The sequence below is a fragment of the Drosophila hydei genome, unplaced genomic scaffold (genome assembly GCF_003285905.1).
Source record: "Drosophila hydei strain 15085-1641.00,03,60 unplaced genomic scaffold, DhydRS2 tig00008122-arrow-pilon, whole genome shotgun sequence".
In the NCBI taxonomy this organism is placed as follows: Eukaryota; Metazoa; Arthropoda; class Insecta; order Diptera; family Drosophilidae; genus Drosophila; species Drosophila hydei.
The window spans coordinates 1262209-1280415 of NW_022045833.1; the positions used below are offsets into that span (position 1 = coordinate 1262209).

The 18207-nt window shown below is 37.6% G+C and overlaps 5 protein-coding genes across 5 annotated transcripts in view; 1 reads left to right on the forward strand and 4 right to left on the reverse strand.

The window, feature by feature from the left end:
• The window catches only part of LOC111601122 (rap guanine nucleotide exchange factor 4), a 63692-nt gene that overhangs the window by 25910 nt on the left and 19575 nt on the right, over positions 1-18207 (reverse strand). The gene's annotated exons all lie outside the window — the stretch shown is intronic.
• Positions 1-18207, forward strand: part of LOC111601628 — a 60108-nt gene that overhangs the window by 1932 nt on the left and 39969 nt on the right. The window lies entirely within an intron of this gene.
• Positions 4018-5892, reverse strand: LOC111603516 (cytochrome P450 6a2-like). The gene is made up of 2 exons (XM_023321140.2): positions 4766-5892; positions 4018-4700 (listed from the first exon to the last, which is right to left on the reverse strand). The coding sequence occupies exons 1-2, from the start codon at positions 5865-5867 to the stop codon at positions 4282-4284; spliced, it is 1521 nt and encodes a 506-aa protein (XP_023176908.2). The 5' UTR covers positions 5868-5892; the 3' UTR covers positions 4018-4281.
• Positions 6239-7936, reverse strand: LOC111601324 (cytochrome P450 6a2). Its single transcript, XM_030225057.1, has 2 exons — positions 6785-7936; positions 6239-6719 (listed from the first exon to the last, which is right to left on the reverse strand). The coding sequence occupies exons 1-2, from the start codon at positions 7884-7886 to the stop codon at positions 6301-6303; spliced, it is 1521 nt and encodes a 506-aa protein (XP_030080917.1). The 5' UTR covers positions 7887-7936; the 3' UTR covers positions 6239-6300.
• LOC115483365 (cytochrome P450 6a2-like) lies at positions 8483-10178 on the reverse strand. Its single transcript, XM_030225056.1, has 2 exons — positions 9024-10178; positions 8483-8958 (listed from the first exon to the last, which is right to left on the reverse strand). The coding sequence occupies exons 1-2, from the start codon at positions 10123-10125 to the stop codon at positions 8540-8542; spliced, it is 1521 nt and encodes a 506-aa protein (XP_030080916.1). The 5' UTR covers positions 10126-10178; the 3' UTR covers positions 8483-8539.

Here is an 18207-nt window from a genome sequence, read left to right on the forward strand (position 1 = left end):
TTTTTAGCGCGTACCACTTTCGATTTATGGCCATAATTGTTTTGGGCAGCAATAAAACAAAAGTTATTTCAAAAACACGCGCTGCGAGATGTGCTCAACAAGTTGTGCAACCGCACGTTGTCGCGTCGCAAGCTGAACTGAATTGAAGTTGGCTGTTGAAGCCGTCACACGGCTGACTTTAAATTAGCGCCCAGGTGTATATGTGTGAGTGCAGGTGTGTGTGTGTGTGTGTGTGTATCTGCCTTTGTCTGCTGCTTTATGCAACGCTGCTGATGTGTGGCAGCAACACTTTGCCGTATGGCGTGTCGCAAATTGGAGCAGCCACAGTCGCAGCCTCAATCAGGCATGCAAAATACGCGTATCTCATATCATGTAGTGGTCAGCTAACAAAGTTGTCAACACAAAAATTTCAGCTCTGTTTACTTTGTGTGCAGCTCTGCTCGCATTGTTGCAGCTTTCACTGCGGCAGCTAGGCTACTTCAGCAGGCAAATGCAATTAATCCATTGACATAAGGGGGGAGTAGTAGTCGATCCACCTACAGCCAACTGGCCAAATGCCCAACTGCTGAGCTACATGCTCGTCTGACCAACACTTCCGTCTCTGACAGCAGCTGGCAGCAGCAGTTGCTGCACTTGCAACTAATTTTGCTTCTGGCCTGTGGCTAAGGCAATAGTCATGATTGCGTTGCTTGATGCGTGCGCTCTAATCGAAAATCGAATATGAAATGCGTTTGGGGACAAGCAGCTTGCACTGTGCGAAATTTCATGTAAAGAACTTGAGGAAATTTTGCTAAAACATATTTGGGTATAGAAGCTAATTTCTGCTAGTCTTTCAAATATAAATATGAATCTCCTAGGCTCTTCTTAAGTAATATATTATAGTTAGTTTCTCTGTTTAAGCTAGAGTATATAAAATACATATCTTTTGTCTTTCAATATTACCCTATTGTTATCTATACAAATATTAAATTATTTAATAAAAATTTTTGGTATTTTAAAGCAATGTGATAAGCTTAAGCTATAGCTATTACATGTTGAATCAATTTAAATATAATTTTATTTTATTTATTTTCATTTATTTATTTTTCTTGTATTATTTTTTATATTAAAAATATTTTTTCTATAGTTCTTGTTTTTTATATTATTTTTTTTTAATTTCTTTATTTTTACCTTGTTTTATTTTATTATAATTGAATTTTATATTATTCAAATTTATTTTTTATTTCTGTTTTATTTTTTTTAATATTTATTTTTAAAGTATTTTTTTTATATATTTTTTCTTTAATTATTAAAATATATAAAAAGTTATTCAATTTTTTCTTAGTTTTTTTTAACAATGCCTTCGTTTGAATCAGATTAACATGTATGCAAAATATGACAGCTATTTTCTCACAGTGTAATTGACAACGTACATTGCAATTACTAAAACTCCCCCATCTCCCTCGTTGATTCAGCGTTGAACTCATTTGCAGCAACTGAGTAAATGTGATAGTCAAAGTCTTCCTTTAATTAAGCAACTGTTTCTGGTATGCAACTTAGTCAAGTCAGTTTGTCGAAGGTGTTGCCAATGTTAAGGTTGAATAACCTGCCCTCTTCACAGCTGCTGCCTGCTGCCTGCTGCTTGCTGCTTTCTGGCTGCTCATTGCTCTTGTTTGATTTATTTCTCATTTCGTTTTTCACTCTCTAACTGGCAAGTGCTTTGTGGGTTCAACAAAAAACGCAACAAAACCAACTCAAGACTAGTAATTAATTTGTTTTCAGTCGGTTTTTTGACTGAAGGTGGAGCACAAGTCCAGAAAACAAGTCATTGACTGTTCGCAATGAGTAAGCAGCGGCTCAAGCATTTCACGAACGGATTGCGTGTCTCTGTAAGATACTAACAATGATTTGCATAAGCAGCAACGAAATTGTTTTAAAACGTATTTTGTTTAACAACAAACACGTGAATAACATATGCTCGGTATATTTCTGGTATACAGTTGATTTATTCAATGCGCTTTTTTGATTATTTATTATTCCACTCTTTATGCTTGTGTCTATTGTTTTTTTTTTTTTTTTGCATTTCATTAGTCTATGATTGCATAATTAAATGTTAAAAATAATTTAAATAAAAATTTTCTGTGAAAATAAAATATATGGAAAAAATACAGTTAATTTACAGTTAAAAAAATATTTTTATAGAAATAAAAAAAATTATTTTTATAGAAATAAAAAAATATTTTTATAGAATTTTTTTAAATACTTTCTTTTTATTTACATTGAATAATTGCAAAGTATTTAAATATGTCAACAAATAAAAAGCGACTGCTAGGAACTGCTCAACTAAGAAATACCCTAAAATACTGCAAGCATTCTATGTTCGGATTCTGATTGTGAGAGCGATTGGAGCAGGTGTCCATAAATGGCATGCTCAATATCTGTTTTATACTCCAGCCGTATCTACATAACAAATTTGTGGCGAGAGACACTCAAATATTTTAAGTTTGATTTTGGATTTAAGCAATTTCATAGTAATGCTCAAAGCTGTCAATGTTTTAAAAGCAACTTGAGCTGTGCGTGCTAGAAGAGCTGAGTCGAGTAGAATTTTCAATCTCTCAGTTTAACAGCTGCCGAGATCTACGAGCAGTAGGAACAGATAGACAGCGCTAAATCAATTTAGCTATTGATACATAGTAAGAATGATGTCTGCCACGCCTTTTTCTGCCTGTTACACGTTTGTTAGCTAAGCCAATATTCCTTTTATTGCTCTTATTAATGGACTTATCATGCTGCATTTGTTAGCCTGTAAAATCTTGTTTTCAGCTTTCAAACTGCGCAAAAAAATGTTAGAGAAACAATTTTGCATTCATATAATTTCTTTTTATAAAATCTCTTGATATGAATAATTCAAGAGAATCAATGTGTATATATAAAAAAAATATATATATATAAATATAAATATATATTACTTAAAAACGCCTCTTCTTGAGCACAGCTTGGGGTATATGAAACCCATTTAAATGTTTTTAATGTGTGCGACCAACGCAAAACGTGTGAACTTCGTTTTTAATGACATTTTTAGTTGAGCCGTTAGAAAATGGCACAATTAATAGAATTTTTCCACGCCTTTGGGATATACAGCAAAAAAAAAGAAGCTTAATGCAGCTTTTCAGTTCTTTGCACACGCCTCATTTTCCACGAGTTGCATGTTGCGTTGATATTAGATAAAAACATGATGAAAACAGAAACACTTTATCTTCGCATGCATAATTAAAATACGATTTTAATGTGGAACGAATTTTAAATAGTTTGATTTACGCAGACGTGACCTAAATTTTAAGAATATTTCCATTAAATTGACTTCGGCATGGAAAATATGTAGTCAAAGTGAGCCACACATATAGTTGCGCTTCCCATGCATAGATTACGCTATATATATATATAGATATTTGTAAGGAATTTAATGCAACGCAAACTATGTGCATGTGAGAGTATTTCGGTTAGTGGAAGATGCTTTAAAGCATTCAGTGCCAATTCGAATGTAAATAACTAAAATAGTTCAAGCGTAAAACGCTGAACAGATAAAATGCCAAAACGAAAAAGAATTTGGTTTTTTCTCTCTGCGTTTTGATAAAAGTTCGTGGAGCTTAACATGCAAATATAAAATCTGATATAATAAAATTACACAGAGAATAAGAAAATGTTTCACAGATAAAGTGAGCGAAAAAGTAGAGCATCAATGATGAAAAATAATCAAACTTTTTCAATGTTTCCATCTCAGAAAGTTCTCTGCAAAGCTGAGCATAGTTCATGAACTTAAATTGAAATCAATATAAAAACCTTTGCCATACCGAAACACCTGTCGTAGCAACAAGAAGTCTATTTATAGTTTGACAGCCTATCAGACTATTGTTCTGTAAATTCCTCTGATTACAGTTATTATAATCTAACTATCTGGATGGCTCTTGAGGCATAACAATTTAATTATTGTGACTGCAAAAGCAAAAACACATTTAAAACTGTTATCAAAATTTTTATCAGTTAAAGTGGCTCAAAGATATATTGAAAATTTTTAAATTACCTTTACTACAAGCAGAATGATAGCCAGTTAAGCCAGGGCATTGAAAAGTTTCTCAACAGGTTCATTATTTAATTATATATAGTAATAACACCCACATTTACATAAAGACAGACGCCACATGTCATTAGACCTAATGCGTGCTGATACAAACATGTATGACCACATCGCCATCTACTTTGTCACCTAATAACGTGGCTCAGAGCACATTTACATATTGCCACCTAAACACGCTCTACTCGCAAATGAATGCCGCCAACTGAGGCCAACACAAAAGACATGGGATCATACTTAAGAGGTATTTCAGTTCTATTGCAAACTGTAAACTTGAAGTTCCTAATGAGCTGGGCTAGGCCAATCCGTGTTTGCATTTGGCCAAAGCGCATTCCCACACAATTTCTGGGTCCATCGCCGAAGGGCAGCCACTCAACAGAGTCGCGAGCTGCCACCTGTTCGGGCGAGAAACGTTCCGGATCGAATTTCTCGGGGTCCGGATAAAAATCTTCATCCCGATGATAAGCTGGTGCGGGCAGGATTACTTGCATTCCCTTCTCTATAACATATTTGGAATGACCAGGTACAACATAGTCATTAAGTGCTTGTCTCACAAGGAAAGGCACAATGGTGTATAGTCGGAGGGTTTCTATTAGAACAAATGCACAGCTTAGTTGAGCGCCTTTTAAAGTCCAGTGGAGCTAGTGAACTCACCAGAAATAATCTGATCCAAGTATCGCATGGCTTTGATGCTTTCATAGGTCAGTTTTCCATCGTGTTGCTGCAGAACATCCCGAATATCTTCCCTTAGTCTATCCTGAATATCGGTATGTTGGGCGAGTTCATATAGAGCATAGGTCATGGTTGATGAAGAGGTCTCAAAGCCAGCCAAGTAGAAGACAAAGACCTGAGCTGCCAGCTCTCCAACATCCAATCCTGTGACTACTTCGCCATTATCCATCGTAAAGCTTCCTTTCTGCTTCAATTCAATTAACATCTGCATAAAGTCATTTCGTTTGATATTTTCCTTCTCTCTAAGTGCGATTGTTTCCTTGACTAAGCTCATGAAGAACTGGTGAACATCTTCCGGAACCTGTCGCATGCCCAGTTTTCTTGCCAGATTCGGAAAGCTGAACTGAAAAGCGCTCAAGACACGGCCATGGCGCATCTCAGTTAGAGATTTATTTGCCATTATACGGAAATCCGTCTTAGGATTACGAAGAGTATTGCACTCTATGCCGAAAGAACATGTGCCTATAACATCAGTAGTAAAGCGCGCCATCAGATCCTTGACTTCAATGATGGCTCCTCCAGTCTTATCTGGGACTTCCTCCAGCATAACCTTAACGAATTCCTCGGACACTTTGATGACAGTTGGGAACATGAACTTCATCTTGCCAGATGTGAAAGTGGGTGATAGCTTCTGACGCATCTCCTTCCAGCGCTTGCCATCCAAGTTGAAGAGATGTCCAGTGAGGGGATCATCGCGTTCATTGTGGAACTGTCCACGGTCGGCGAAGTTCGTGAAGTCCTTAATGAGAATATTCTTGGCCAGCTTGATATCCATAATAAAAGCACTTCGTCTTTGTAGAAAATTAAAACCCACAAAGGGATGACCAGTCTTTCGAAACTTGATATAGTATTCCTCTATTATTTCATGAAGAACACGATTCTTTCTGAATCCGACCATGTTTCCATAGAAGGGATGCGGAGGATCCTGAGGTATGCCACGGCTTTTCCAATAGTTCATATTGTAGTGCAAAAAATATGCAACTAATGCTGATATAGCGATCAGCAAGTATATAAGTAACAACATTTTGTGATCAGTTCTCGCCGACTTCTGTTTCAGTACTGAGCGCATTCGGCGCCAACCACTTGCAATTTATTGACTCTCGTTGGCCGTCTGATATCACCGTGATTCAGCTGATATTGCTTGGCAATGCATTTCGTTTTCAAGATAGTAGTTGTTGAAGTTCCTAGCATAATTTCATAATATCACCAAACTATTTTTTTATTAATTTCATTTCGTACATTTTTGTTTAAAGCTTTTTTACATTATTATTTCATAAAAAGTCAACCCAGACTAGAGAGTAAAAAAGCTTATGTAGCATTGGTATTTCGCTCACCTTAAATAGCCAAGCCGGTTTAAGCTCAGCTCATATAAAAAACACTCTCTTAAAAGTTCGTTCTTCAGATTATATTTTAACAAACAAGTTAACAGCAATGTTGATTACAATTGTATTCGAAATTCAAACACGCTCAGCACGCAAATAAATGCCTCCAACAGTGCCAAGTACCAGCGACTTGGGATCATATACAAGAGGTATATCAGTTTTATCGCACACTGTAAACTTGAAGTTCCTTATGAGCTGGACCAGCCCAATGCGTGTTTGCATTTGGCCAAAGCGCATTCCCACACAATTTCTGGGTCCATCGCCGAAGGGCAGCCACTCTACAGAGTCGCGAGCTGCCACCTGTTCCGGCGAGAAACGTTCCGGATCGAATTTCTCCGGCTCTGGATAGAGGTCTTCATCCCGGTGATAGGCAGCGGCGGGCAACACAACCTGAGTTCCCTTCTCTATGACATATTTGGGATGACCAGGGACAACATAGTCATTAAGAGCTTTCCTTTCGAGGAAAGGGCCTATAGTGTATAGCCGGAGGGTTTCTATTGAAGCAGATATGTAGCATAATTATGACTTCACTAAGCGCCAACTGCGGGTTTTAACTCACCAGAAATCACCTGATCCGCGTATTGCATAGCTTTTATACTTTCATAGGTCAGTTTTCCATCGTGTTGCTGCAGAACACTCTCAATATCTTCCCTTAGTTTATCCTGAATATCGGTATGTTGCGCCAGTTCATATAGAGCATAGCTCATGGTGGATGAAGAGGTCTCAAAGCCAGCCAAGTAGAAGACAAAGACCTGAGCTGCCAGCTCTCCAACATCCAATCCTGTGACTACTTCACCATTATCCATCGTAAAGCTTCCCTTCTGCTTCAATTCAATTAACATCTGCATAAAGTCATTTCGTTTGATATTTTCCTTCTCTCTAAGTGCGATTGTTTCCTTGACTAAGTTCATGAAGAACTGGTGAACATCTTCGGGAATCAAGCGCATGCCCAGTTTTCTTGCCAGATTCGGAAAGCTGAACTGAAAAGCGCTCAAGACACGGCCATGGCGCATCTCAGTTAGAGATTTATTTGCCATTATACGGAAATCCGTCTTAGGATTACGAAGAGTATTGCACTCTATGCCGAAAGAACATGTGCCTATAACATCAGTAGTAAAGCGCGCCATCAGATCCTTGATTTCAATGATGGCTCCTCCAGTCTTATCTGGGACTTCCTCCATCATAACCCTAAGGAATTCCTCGGAGACTTTGATGACGGTTGGGAACATGAACTTCATCTTGCCAGATGTGAAAGTGGGTGATAGCTTCTGACGCATCTCCTTCCAGCGCTTGCCATCCAAGTTGAAGAGATGTCCAGTGAGGGGATCATCGCGTTCATTGTGGAACTGTCCACGATCGGCGAAGTTCGTGAAGTCCTTAATGAGAATATTCTTGGCCAGCTTGATGTCCATGATGAATGCGCATTGCTTTTGAATAAAGGCGAAGCCCACAAAGGGATGGCCGGTCTTTCGGAATTTGTTGTAGTATCCTATCATGATATCACTCAGTGTGTGAGTCTTTCGGAATCCGAGAGCATTGCCATAGATCGGATATGGTGGGCTCTGCGGTATTCCTCGGCGTTTCCAATAGGTCATTTGGTGGTGCACAATGTACACCAACAACGCTGATATAGCGCTCAGCAAATATATGAGAAACAACATTTCGTGCTCAGCTCTCAACGACTTCCAATCGAGCACTGCCCGAATACAACGCAATCTGCTGGTATTATATTCTCTCTCGTTTATTACAAGCACGAAACAGCTAATATGATAATTTTGTGTACTTCATATCTCTATATATTTTATAAGTAGTCGACGTACTCGCTATCAAAGCTGTCTGTAAATTAGTTATAAATGTCTTTAATAGATGATAAGAATTTGAGGCAATGAGAGTTGAGTTACGGAGAGCGAAAGTAGTCAGGGCAAAACAGGTATGTGATCGCCCATTCGTTGATGAATATTTAAAATATATTTAATAGATTCCAAACTCATTCGCATTCTAAACACAACACATAAATGCTGCCAATGGCATATAAGGGGTATATTAGTTTGATCACACTTGCTGTTATAAATCAGTCTTTAGCCAAAACACATTCCCACTCACATAGAAAGTTTTTCTACTTCTCATGCAACTTTGAGAAAGCTCCTCTAAAAGGCTTTCCAGCTTTATTATCACAAACTAATATTTTAAAGCTACAACTTAACAAATATGCAAATTACAAGTTTCAACAACTAGCTAAAGCAGTTTGTTTGCTTTGGCAAAACAACGAATATCTTTGGCAAATCTTGCGTAAACAACTCACAACCTTTGAATTCTAAACACGCTCAGCACGCAAATAAATGCCGCCAATAGTGCCCACTACTAGCGACTTGGGATCGTATACAAGGGGTATATTAGTTTTATCGCACACTGTAAACTTGAAGTTCCTTATGAGCTGGACCAGCCCAATGCGTGTTTGCATTTGGCCAAAGCGCATTCCCACACAATTTCTGGGTCCATCGCCGAAGGGCAGCCACTCAACAGAGTCGCGAGCTGCCACCTGTTCCGGCGAGAAACGTTCCGGATCGAATTTCTCCGGCTCTGGATAGAGGTCTTCATCCCGGTGATAGGCAGCGGCGGGCAACACAACCTGAGTTCCCTTCTCTATGACATATTTGGGATGACCAGGTACAACATAGTCATTAAGAGCTTTCCTTTCGAGGAAAGGGCCTATAGTGTATAGCCGGAGGGTTTCTATTGAAGCAGATATGTAGCATAATTATGACTTCACTAAGCGCCAACTGCGGGTTTTAACTCACCAGAAATCACCTGATCCGCGTATTGCATAGCTTTTATACTTTCATAGGTCAGTTTTCCATCGTGTTGCTGCAGAACACTCTCAATATCTTCCCTTAGTTTATCCTGAATATCGGTATGTTGCGCCAGTTCATATAGAGCATAGCTCATGGTGGATGAAGAGGTCTCAAAGCCAGCCAAGTAGAAGACAAAGACCTGAGCTGCCAGCTCTCCAACATCCAATCCCGTAACTACTTCGCCATTATCCATCGTAAAGCTTCCTTTCTGCTTCAATTCAATTAACATTTGCATAAAGTCATTTCGTTTGATATTTTCCTTCTCTCTGATCGCGAGCGTCTCCTTGACTAAACTCATGAAGAACTGGTGAACATCTTCGGGAATCATGCGCATGCCCAGTTTTTTTGCCAGATTCGGAAAACTGAACTGAAATGCAGTGAGTAGAACTCCATGTCGCATGTCAGTGAACGATTTTTGGCCCATTTTACGGAAGTCAGTGATGGGATTGCGAAGGGTGTTGCACTCAATGCCAAAGGCAACTGTGCCGATCACATCCGTAGTAAAGCGCGCCATCAGATCCTTGATTTCAATGATGGCTCCTCCAGTCTTATCTGGGACTTCCTCCAGCATAACCTTAACGAATTCCTCGGACACTTTGATGACAGTTGGGAACATGAACTTCATCTTGCCAGATGTGAAAGTGGGTGACAGCTTCTGACGCATCTCCTTCCAGCGCTTGCCATCCAAGTTGAAGAGATGTCCAGTGAGGGGATCATCGCGTTCATTGTGGAACTGTCCACGATCGGCGAAGTTCGTGAAGTCCTTAATGAGAATATTCTTGGCCAGCTTGATGTCCATGATGAATGCGCTTTGCTTTTGAACAAAGCTAAAACCCACAAATGGATGTCCGGTGTTTCGGAACTTGTTGTAGTATTCAATCATGAGATCGTTCAGTACGCGAGTTTTCCTGAAGCCGACGACATTGCCATAGATCGGATGGGGTGGTTCCTGAGGTATGCCCCGGCTCTTCCAATAGTTCATGTTGCGGTGCACCAAGTACACCAGCAACGCTGATATGACGCTCAGTAAATATATGAAAAACAGCATTTTGTGTTCAGTTCTGTGGGACTGTGCGGCAAATACTAATCGCTGCTTGGAAATTCGCAGCGTATTTTATGCTCAATGTTTGTAACTCAGCATGAGTTGGCAAAATGCGTTTGTTGTGATTGGGCTGAAGCTGACAGTCATACTGATGCCCCACAGTCAGCTCTAGTATGTGTTTTGCGATAGCTGTTATTATCAGGCGAACCGGTCACTTACGTCTAGTGTTAACAAATACAAGTTTAGTGTACGAACTCAACAGGTTGTCCAACAAAAATGCTTATCATGTAGGCCCACATAACAGCAGCATCACATTAGCATTAGCAAATGTGATAAGAAAGGAATACAAAATAAGCCTCAAAACTTGAATTATTTGTAAACAAAATATCTGTTTGGCTTCGTCTGCCAACTGAAGCTAAGAAAATTAATTTAAAATTGTTTCATTTTCAGTTTTTTTGCTTTTGATTTAATCAAATGTAGATTGGTCTTGTTTAGGTAAAATGAAATTGTTGCGTGATACTTTTTGCTATAGCAATTCATCATTAAGTACTTAAGTATTGAAGATAGCATTCAACTGCTCAAATATACAATTTGAATTTTGCATTTCATCATGAATTGTTTTGGGTAAGGTGAAATCCATGGGGCAATTGCTACTTGGGCTCTAGTGGGAGGTCTTAGCATGAGTATAAGCTGTTGGATCTTAAGCCAACATGCAAATTTGAAGATAGAGAGTATCTATTGCAAATAGCCTTAAACAAAAATCAGAAATCTCTAAAAGTGAACTTCGAAGTCATGCAAACTGAGAGCATAAGCTTAAAGCCAAGTTAAGGCAGTTATTTGAATGATATACTAACTCGTGCAAAATGGCATGAATTTAGCTTGCAAAAAAATAAAACAAAAATCAAGAAAATATCTGAATTTATTTTTGTTTAATAGCAATTTCTTTTGGCATGGCTCTTATTTGGTCTGCTAATATATAGAGCCTAAACCAATTCCTATACTGCTTAAAAGAGATATTAGCTTATATATCTCTGTTGATATATTTTCTATATATTTAAATCAAATTCTATGTCTACCAGCAAGTGAGACGCCAGTCTAGCTAAGCAGAGTCTTAGAATTTGTAATAAGTGTAATAGCTTTTGTAATTTTGTAATCTGCTTATACTGCAAGTGCATTCTAACGGAATAAATCGCAAGATAAATGTTATTATTTGATGTCGCCTAAGTGATTATAAATTCTCTTTTCAGTTCTCGGTTTAACTGTGTGAAGTGCTCACTCAACTTTGCTTTCAAAGCAAACGCAATTATTGGCACTGTGCGTTGCTTTAAGCTCCTGTTGCAGCATGCTGTTCTCTCTGTATCTGTGTGTGTGTGTGTCCTTTTACTGTCCATTATGGTTTCGTCTTTGTGGACTGTAGCTGACAGCAACAGGCGGGCTTAAGCGCTGCATTCGCGCTACCAACAAATATTTTCCAGTTGACGCTTATTTAATTATGTGCATTGCGTTTTATTTACACAAAGTGTGGACGAAATTAAAATTGACATTTAAGAGGTGCGTGTTTTATATATTTAACACCTGCCCATTCAGATGTTTTCTTTTCCTTTTGTTTTTGCCACATTCCTTAAAACTGACCTTGGGCTGCTGCTGCTGCCGACGAATCATGTGAATTTTATGGCTGCATGGCCAACAAAGGGAATATATGATAATAAAAACTCAGTCAGGCACAAGTAGATGACGCTCTTGTTCTTCTTAAGCATAATGAATGCACAAGCTGAAACAAAAAGTGGAATGCATTCTTTCAACGCAGGCAGACAGGTGCTGGGCAAAAGCGAGGAGACTGCACTTATGCGCTAAATAAAAATGCAAATCTAAATGTAACATAAGAGCGAGTACTATATGCGGGCTAAAACCCACAGCAGCAGCAGCAGCAGCACAAAAGAAAACCTCGCCAAATATGTGTAGAGCGTGTGAAGAGCGCTCGACTTGTGTTTACCCTGTACTGAAACTGGGCTAAGCATTTGCAGGCTGTGAACAATATTTAAGCAGACTTTCAACTTATGGAGCGAGCTGCTTTTAGCTGAGTTTCCTTTCCATTATTTTATATATATTATATTATATTATATTATATTATATTATATTATATTATATTATATTATATTATATTATATTTTATTATGTTATATTATATAATATATTATATATAATTATTAATTTTCTGAGTTCTTAAACAATCGTATATGGACTTAACTTCTGGAATTACATATACTCCATTTTACATATATTTTTATATATAAATCTAGCTTTTTTCCTCATTAAACAATTTTCCAGCTTTTTTTCCAACTTTGTTAGGGTTTACATAAAATGGGAAAGACATCCAAATATTATGTTCTTAACTCATTTAAGCATTCTGAGCAAAGTTTAGAAACTTTTTTTTTTATTATATATTCTTTTGGACAGTATACGCCTTTATCATATTCTTTTTCATAATCATATATTCTACATGAAGTAGAATATATTTTAATATATTTTACAGTATATGATTATGAAGTAGAATAATATTCTACTTAATAGGCATATACTATCCATATATATACATATATACCTAACCTAAATTTAAGCTTGAAAGAAAATCTTTAAAAACAGCTAATTTAATTTCAAAAAAATTACCAAAAAAATATTTAAATTAAATAAAATTTGTAGTTTCAAGAAATTACTAAAAAAATGACAAAAAAATATTTAAATTAAATCAAATTTGTAGCTTCAAGAAATTCATAGAAAAATTATAAAATAATGTATAAAATACTTAAAATTTTTAGCTTAAAAAAATTCATAAAAATATTAAACAAAAAAAATTTTTAAATAAATAAAATGTGTAGCTTCAAGATATTCTTGTCTTGAGCTGCAGCTGTAATTCCTCGCATACCCATTTTGCCAACAACTACAGGGCATACAAGTATGCAGCTTCTTTAGCTATAAAAGTATCTGCATCTGCATTAGGGTATTTGTATCTACAACTGCCACTACAACTGCAACTGCTGCTGCTGCTGCTGCTGTTGTCGTTGCTGTCAGATGTGCAGCTGATTTGCTGCTGTCTGCTTTTGTTGTTGACTTAGTTGCTGCCAAGGTGACAGCAAACAGACAAACAATTGCTCCCAACTATTCTTCAAGCCAGAGTCGGCAGTCGTAGCCAATGCCACGCCTCCTTCCTGCTTGCTTGCGCCCCAAAACAAAAACACGTTCGAGCTGAGCGGCGTTGCTAATTACGCCAGCGCAGGCTCCAGCATCTTGTGAATTCATGTAAACAGGCAGCTAATTGTTTGCACAGCTCGGAGGAGATGAGACTGTTTGGAGGTGTTAAGCCCGCAGCGAAGACAGCTCTTTTAAATGCAAATGCCAGAAAAAGGGTCCAACATCTTGGCCCTAGACAATTCAAGGTGTGTGCGCTGTCTGACTGACTGACTGACTGACTGTTTGTCTCTTATAAGTCTAACTCTGTCCGTCTCTCTCTCTCTCTCTCTCTCTCTCTGTTGCATAAATTAGTTTTGTTTGTGTCTGTCAGCTACCCCCGAGCAGTCACTTTAAACAAATTGTGAATTGTGAATGGGGAGTAGTGCGCATTTCCTGTATGCTAAAGATGCTATATGAGTGTGCGTGTGTGTGTTGACATAACGACGTGACAGCAACCAAGACAGTGCCACATTATGTAAATTTCAAAGCAAAATCACAATAAGAAATCCGCATCATGTAAGAAGAGCTGATTACCCATTTCGACTGCAAAGACTTGCTCACAAGGCAAAGGCTCAAGGGCAGGGCAATACCTTTTTACGACTATATACACCCCCACACACACACACACATGGCTGCTGCAGCTGGCAACGGAAAATGCTTAAGGTAAATCCAACTCAAGTCAAGTCGTCCAATTGTTGTTCAAATTGGATGTGCGTTGCTTTCGTCAATAACAACAACAATAAAAAATACATCAAGCTCAAAGTAAAATATGAAAATTTGTTGTGCGTGTACGTTTACTTATTGTATTGAAAGCATTTTTTTTATATGTGTATTTTTATTTTTATTTATTTTCGTTTTTTTTTTTGTCAATTGCATGCGCCAAGCAGTCAGGCAGCCAAATTGAAGTCAACTTCCTTCCGATTGCCTTTGCTGATATGCCCAATCATAATCAGCCTGTGTGCAACGTAGCCAAGTAGCAGTAGATGAATGTAACATAAAACAAATTGAATATATGCCAAGCTTTGCTACTCAATCATTAGTCAATGAGGAATAAATTTCACAAAAAGTTGAAAGCTCATTAGATTTTGATCAATGATATTGGCTCTAACTTGAGCCGCTTTAAATTAAATTTGAGGCAAGTAGCTTAAAAACACATTATAGTTGAAAGCTTTTTTATTTGTGATTGTCATATGCGCCTGAGTTGGCAGAGCTTTTTATTAAAAAAAGTTCATAGAAAGTTTAAAGCTAATTTAGTCTAAAGAACATGCCTTAAAATCCATTGAATTTTTATCTTGAGCTTAAGGTTAATGCTTTACTTGGCTCAAGTCTTAAAGGTACTTAGAAGCTTATCAAAGCTTAAAGCTCATTAATATTTATGTAATTATCGCTTTTAGTCTGGCTGTTAGTAATAGTCTTGAAGCTTTTTCTATAGCTTCAATGACTAGGCTTCTAGCCTCAGCCTACATATTAACCAAAATTACTTTATCTTAGCCTAAAAGTTATCTTAAATCTTTCTTTATAATATCTATATAAAGCTTGAATATTAACGTTGCATATTTCATGCCTAGCTTCGCTCTCGCAAAACACTTTATCTTTCGCCTGAATCCCAGGTCTTAGCCGCTGTCGTTGCGGCATTAGGCAACTGCCTGATAACAAATTCACAACTTTCGACATTTTTAGCAAATTCTAAAGAGAGAGAGATCTATTTTTAAACGCTGCGCGACAGAGCAAATAATTAGCTGCCAAAGTTCTTTTTTATATATAATTTTACCTTGTTCTGCTCGAGGTGCTGTAGGATACGCTGCGGCTATAAAATTGTCAGGATATGAAATGGATGCGGCAACAGCTGTCGCTGTGGCAGCCGCTCAACTTGTTGCCTGACAAGTTCATCGCACAAAATGCTGATTGATTTTCACCCACACACAGTGTATGTTTGGCAGCAGCTCTGATTGTTTGACATTGGAGACAAGCACGCGAATTGGGATGACGCAGGGCATTTACTGAGTGGCGCCAGGCAGCCAATGCGGCGGCTACTTAATATTGATTTAATGCCAATTCCGTGGGAACAATGCAACGCGTTTGACATATAGAATATTTATGAACTGTTTTGTTCTTCATACGATTCAGAAACTGATTGACATATTCATTGAGCAGCAAGCGAAATTGCAATAAAAATGCTAACTTGATGAATGACTGAGTGAGTGAGTGAGTGAGTGAGTGACAGTAGTAGATGGTTCATGGGCATTTAATATGCTCCACAAATTGCTTAGTTGACCCAGTGGGCTGGTTTAAACGAGCTTAGTCCACGCCGGACATTCGCTTGACAAATGATGATTTATGTTGCAACCGAGTCAGCGAAAACGAACAACGAAAGAGACCAGACCATCAGTAGCTGTATACACTGTACCTTTTACGATGCTACAAAGTGAAGCGGAGTAAACTTCTGGGTTATTGGGTGATAAAATTTTCGATTTTAAATTGTCAAGTCACAAAAGCGCAAGCCGCGTGTGCGCTCGATAAAACTGCGCCGCTTCAACAAGGCATAAAATGGCCAACAAAAACATGAAGAAATTCTAAAAAGAGGCTAAATCTTTAGCAGAGGGCAGGGCATTGAGCAAGGGCTTAAATAAATAGTTACAAAGTCATTTAAAATGAATTATTAGCATAGGGCAGAAGGAAAAAGTTGAATACAACTGTGCGAACAGACAGTGAAATACTCTAACAGAAATGCTTTCAATATGTGAGAGAAGTTTTAAGAAAAATAACAAAAAAATATATTTATGAGATATTTATTCTATATATAATATAATCACATAAAAGTAATACCAGAAATGAAATTAGCTACAAATTCGTTTAGCTACTTTAACCCTTTGTCAGTGTATAAGGCGCTCCCCACAAAATGCCAGCAAAATAAACATAATATTTATTATTTGGACTCAGAATTTGTGGTAAGGCTGGCTTTTTGGCCGGCTAAAGTTTATAAGGCACGATGCCCCATATGCTTTACCCGCCTTCTGCTCCCCCACATCCTGCCTTCTGCTGCTTCCCTCTCCAAGCCCCCGTTGCGTCTGGTTGGCTGCATAGCTCAACGCGTTTATTTTCGTTAACTGAAATTTTATTAGGCCACGCTGTGCCGCATCGGACGCATAAACATGTGTGCCATAGGCATAAAAAACCCAAACATAACATATTTCCAATACACACACACACAGCTCTGGTCAGGAGAAAATCGATTTGTTTTGACTGTGCCTGAAGCACGCTCTCTACAGTACTTTATAAATACTTCAATTCCATCCGCAGTATTTTACGTTGGTCGTAGAGCAAAAATGCAAATGAAAGTTCGCTTTGAAATATCTAAAAAAAATTAATTTTTGATTGAAACTTGCTAAAAAAAGGAAACTTTAAGTATTTAGTTGAAGTGAACTTGATAATAAGCAGAGTTAAACTTTGCACTTAAGCAAATCGAAGAACGACTTGAATATACCCCCACTTTATAGTATTGAAGCGTATTGCTTACATTTGCTGAATTATAAAACGCATTAATTATTTATCAATTTCCGTTTGGTATTCATACAAAATAGTTAATAAAATTTGATGGGCGAGCGCGCATATCAAAATGGAACATTTTCAACTATTATAGTTGAATAGTTCTGAATTTTTAAATGCATAAAGACATTATAATTATGTTTTATTACTTTTTGTGATATGCCCAAAATAGTAATAAAGAAACTTCCTATTCAAATTTCAATCGTATCATCTGACTTTTTTTTATTTAAAATATTTTCTCTGGCCAACTTTTGCAATTTTATTTACCTATCTCTGGCTGATTGTCGCAAAAACACTTTTCGCCGGTTTTTTATATATCTAAAATTTGCTTTGATAAATTTTTTTTTTTTGCAATTGGCTTTTACCATTTATGGCGGATAGCAAACCTTTTGAAGTTCTCGCTGCCAGAGTAGCTCCGCTGGCTGCCAGCTTCTGACTTTTGGCACCCAAATGCAAATGTAAGGAGAGAGAGAGAGTTGGAAAAAAGTATAGAAAATAAAACTTTTTTTTTGCCTGGCAAATAACAAACATTGTTTAAATCAATTCAGCATACGCAACGCAGCTGAACTCAATTTTTATTTGATAAATTCTTTGTGTGTTTTTGTTTGTTTGCTTTTTTTCTCTCTTTGCTGCAAGCTAACAAATTTTAAATTCTTCAATTGTGCAAATATTGATTTTGCTTGTTGGAAAGTTTGTTTGATTTTTTCGTTTCTCGTTGCTTCTGGAAAATTGTTTTTCTAATTTGCGGCAAGCGAAGGCAAAGTTGAACGTGTTAGCGGATTTGCCAACACAAATTGCCAAGCAGCACAGCAACAATTCGTATGGCACTGAACTTGACAAATGTCTGGGGCAAGGCTAAACGGGGCCTCAGATGTATCTAATTCAAGCGGCGACATTCAACGCCTCCATTTGTCGTGCCATGTTGCATATTATTACTCAATTGAATACTTTTGCTGTGGGTCGCTTAACTATGTCCTGCACTGTAGCTCGAGTACGCAGAAAGAATTGAAGTCAAGAAAGATTCAAGCGAAATATTTGATAGGCAAGCTGAATTTGTAGTTGCAGTTGTTAATTTTATGATATGGCCTTGAGATATAAGTCTCTTTGCTGTATACACTGTAGTTGACTTATTTCTATATAATCTAAGTCACTCGGTTCGTTCTCTCTCTCTTTCTGTGTCTATATTTCTTTCTATCCCTCTCTCACTCTTTTGCTCTGTTCTTCTCTGTCTCTCTCTCTCCCATTTTTTGCTCTGCCTTTCTCCCTCTCTGTCTCTGTCTTTCTTTCATTTCTACTCTTCTTCAGTCTCTGTTA

Excerpts from the sequence above, each read along its gene's own strand:
- LOC111603516 (XM_023321140.2), bottom strand. The coding sequence starts at position 5,867 with ATGTTGTTACTTATATACTTGCTGATCGCTATATCAGCATTAGTTGCA. Across the intron at positions 4,701-4,765 it reads CTTGGATCAGATTATTTCTG|AAACCCTCCGACTATACACC; the intron begins GTGAGTTCACTA and ends TTGTTCTAATAG.
- LOC115483365 (XM_030225056.1), bottom strand. The coding sequence starts at position 10,125 with ATGCTGTTTTTCATATATTTACTGAGCGTCATATCAGCGTTGCTGGTG. Across the intron at positions 8,959-9,023 it reads CGCGGATCAGGTGATTTCTG|AAACCCTCCGGCTATACACT; the intron begins GTGAGTTAAAAC and ends CTGCTTCAATAG.
- LOC111601324 (XM_030225057.1), bottom strand. The coding sequence starts at position 7,886 with ATGTTGTTTCTCATATATTTGCTGAGCGCTATATCAGCGTTGTTGGTG. Across the intron at positions 6,720-6,784 it reads CGCGGATCAGGTGATTTCTG|AAACCCTCCGGCTATACACT; the intron begins GTGAGTTAAAAC and ends CTGCTTCAATAG.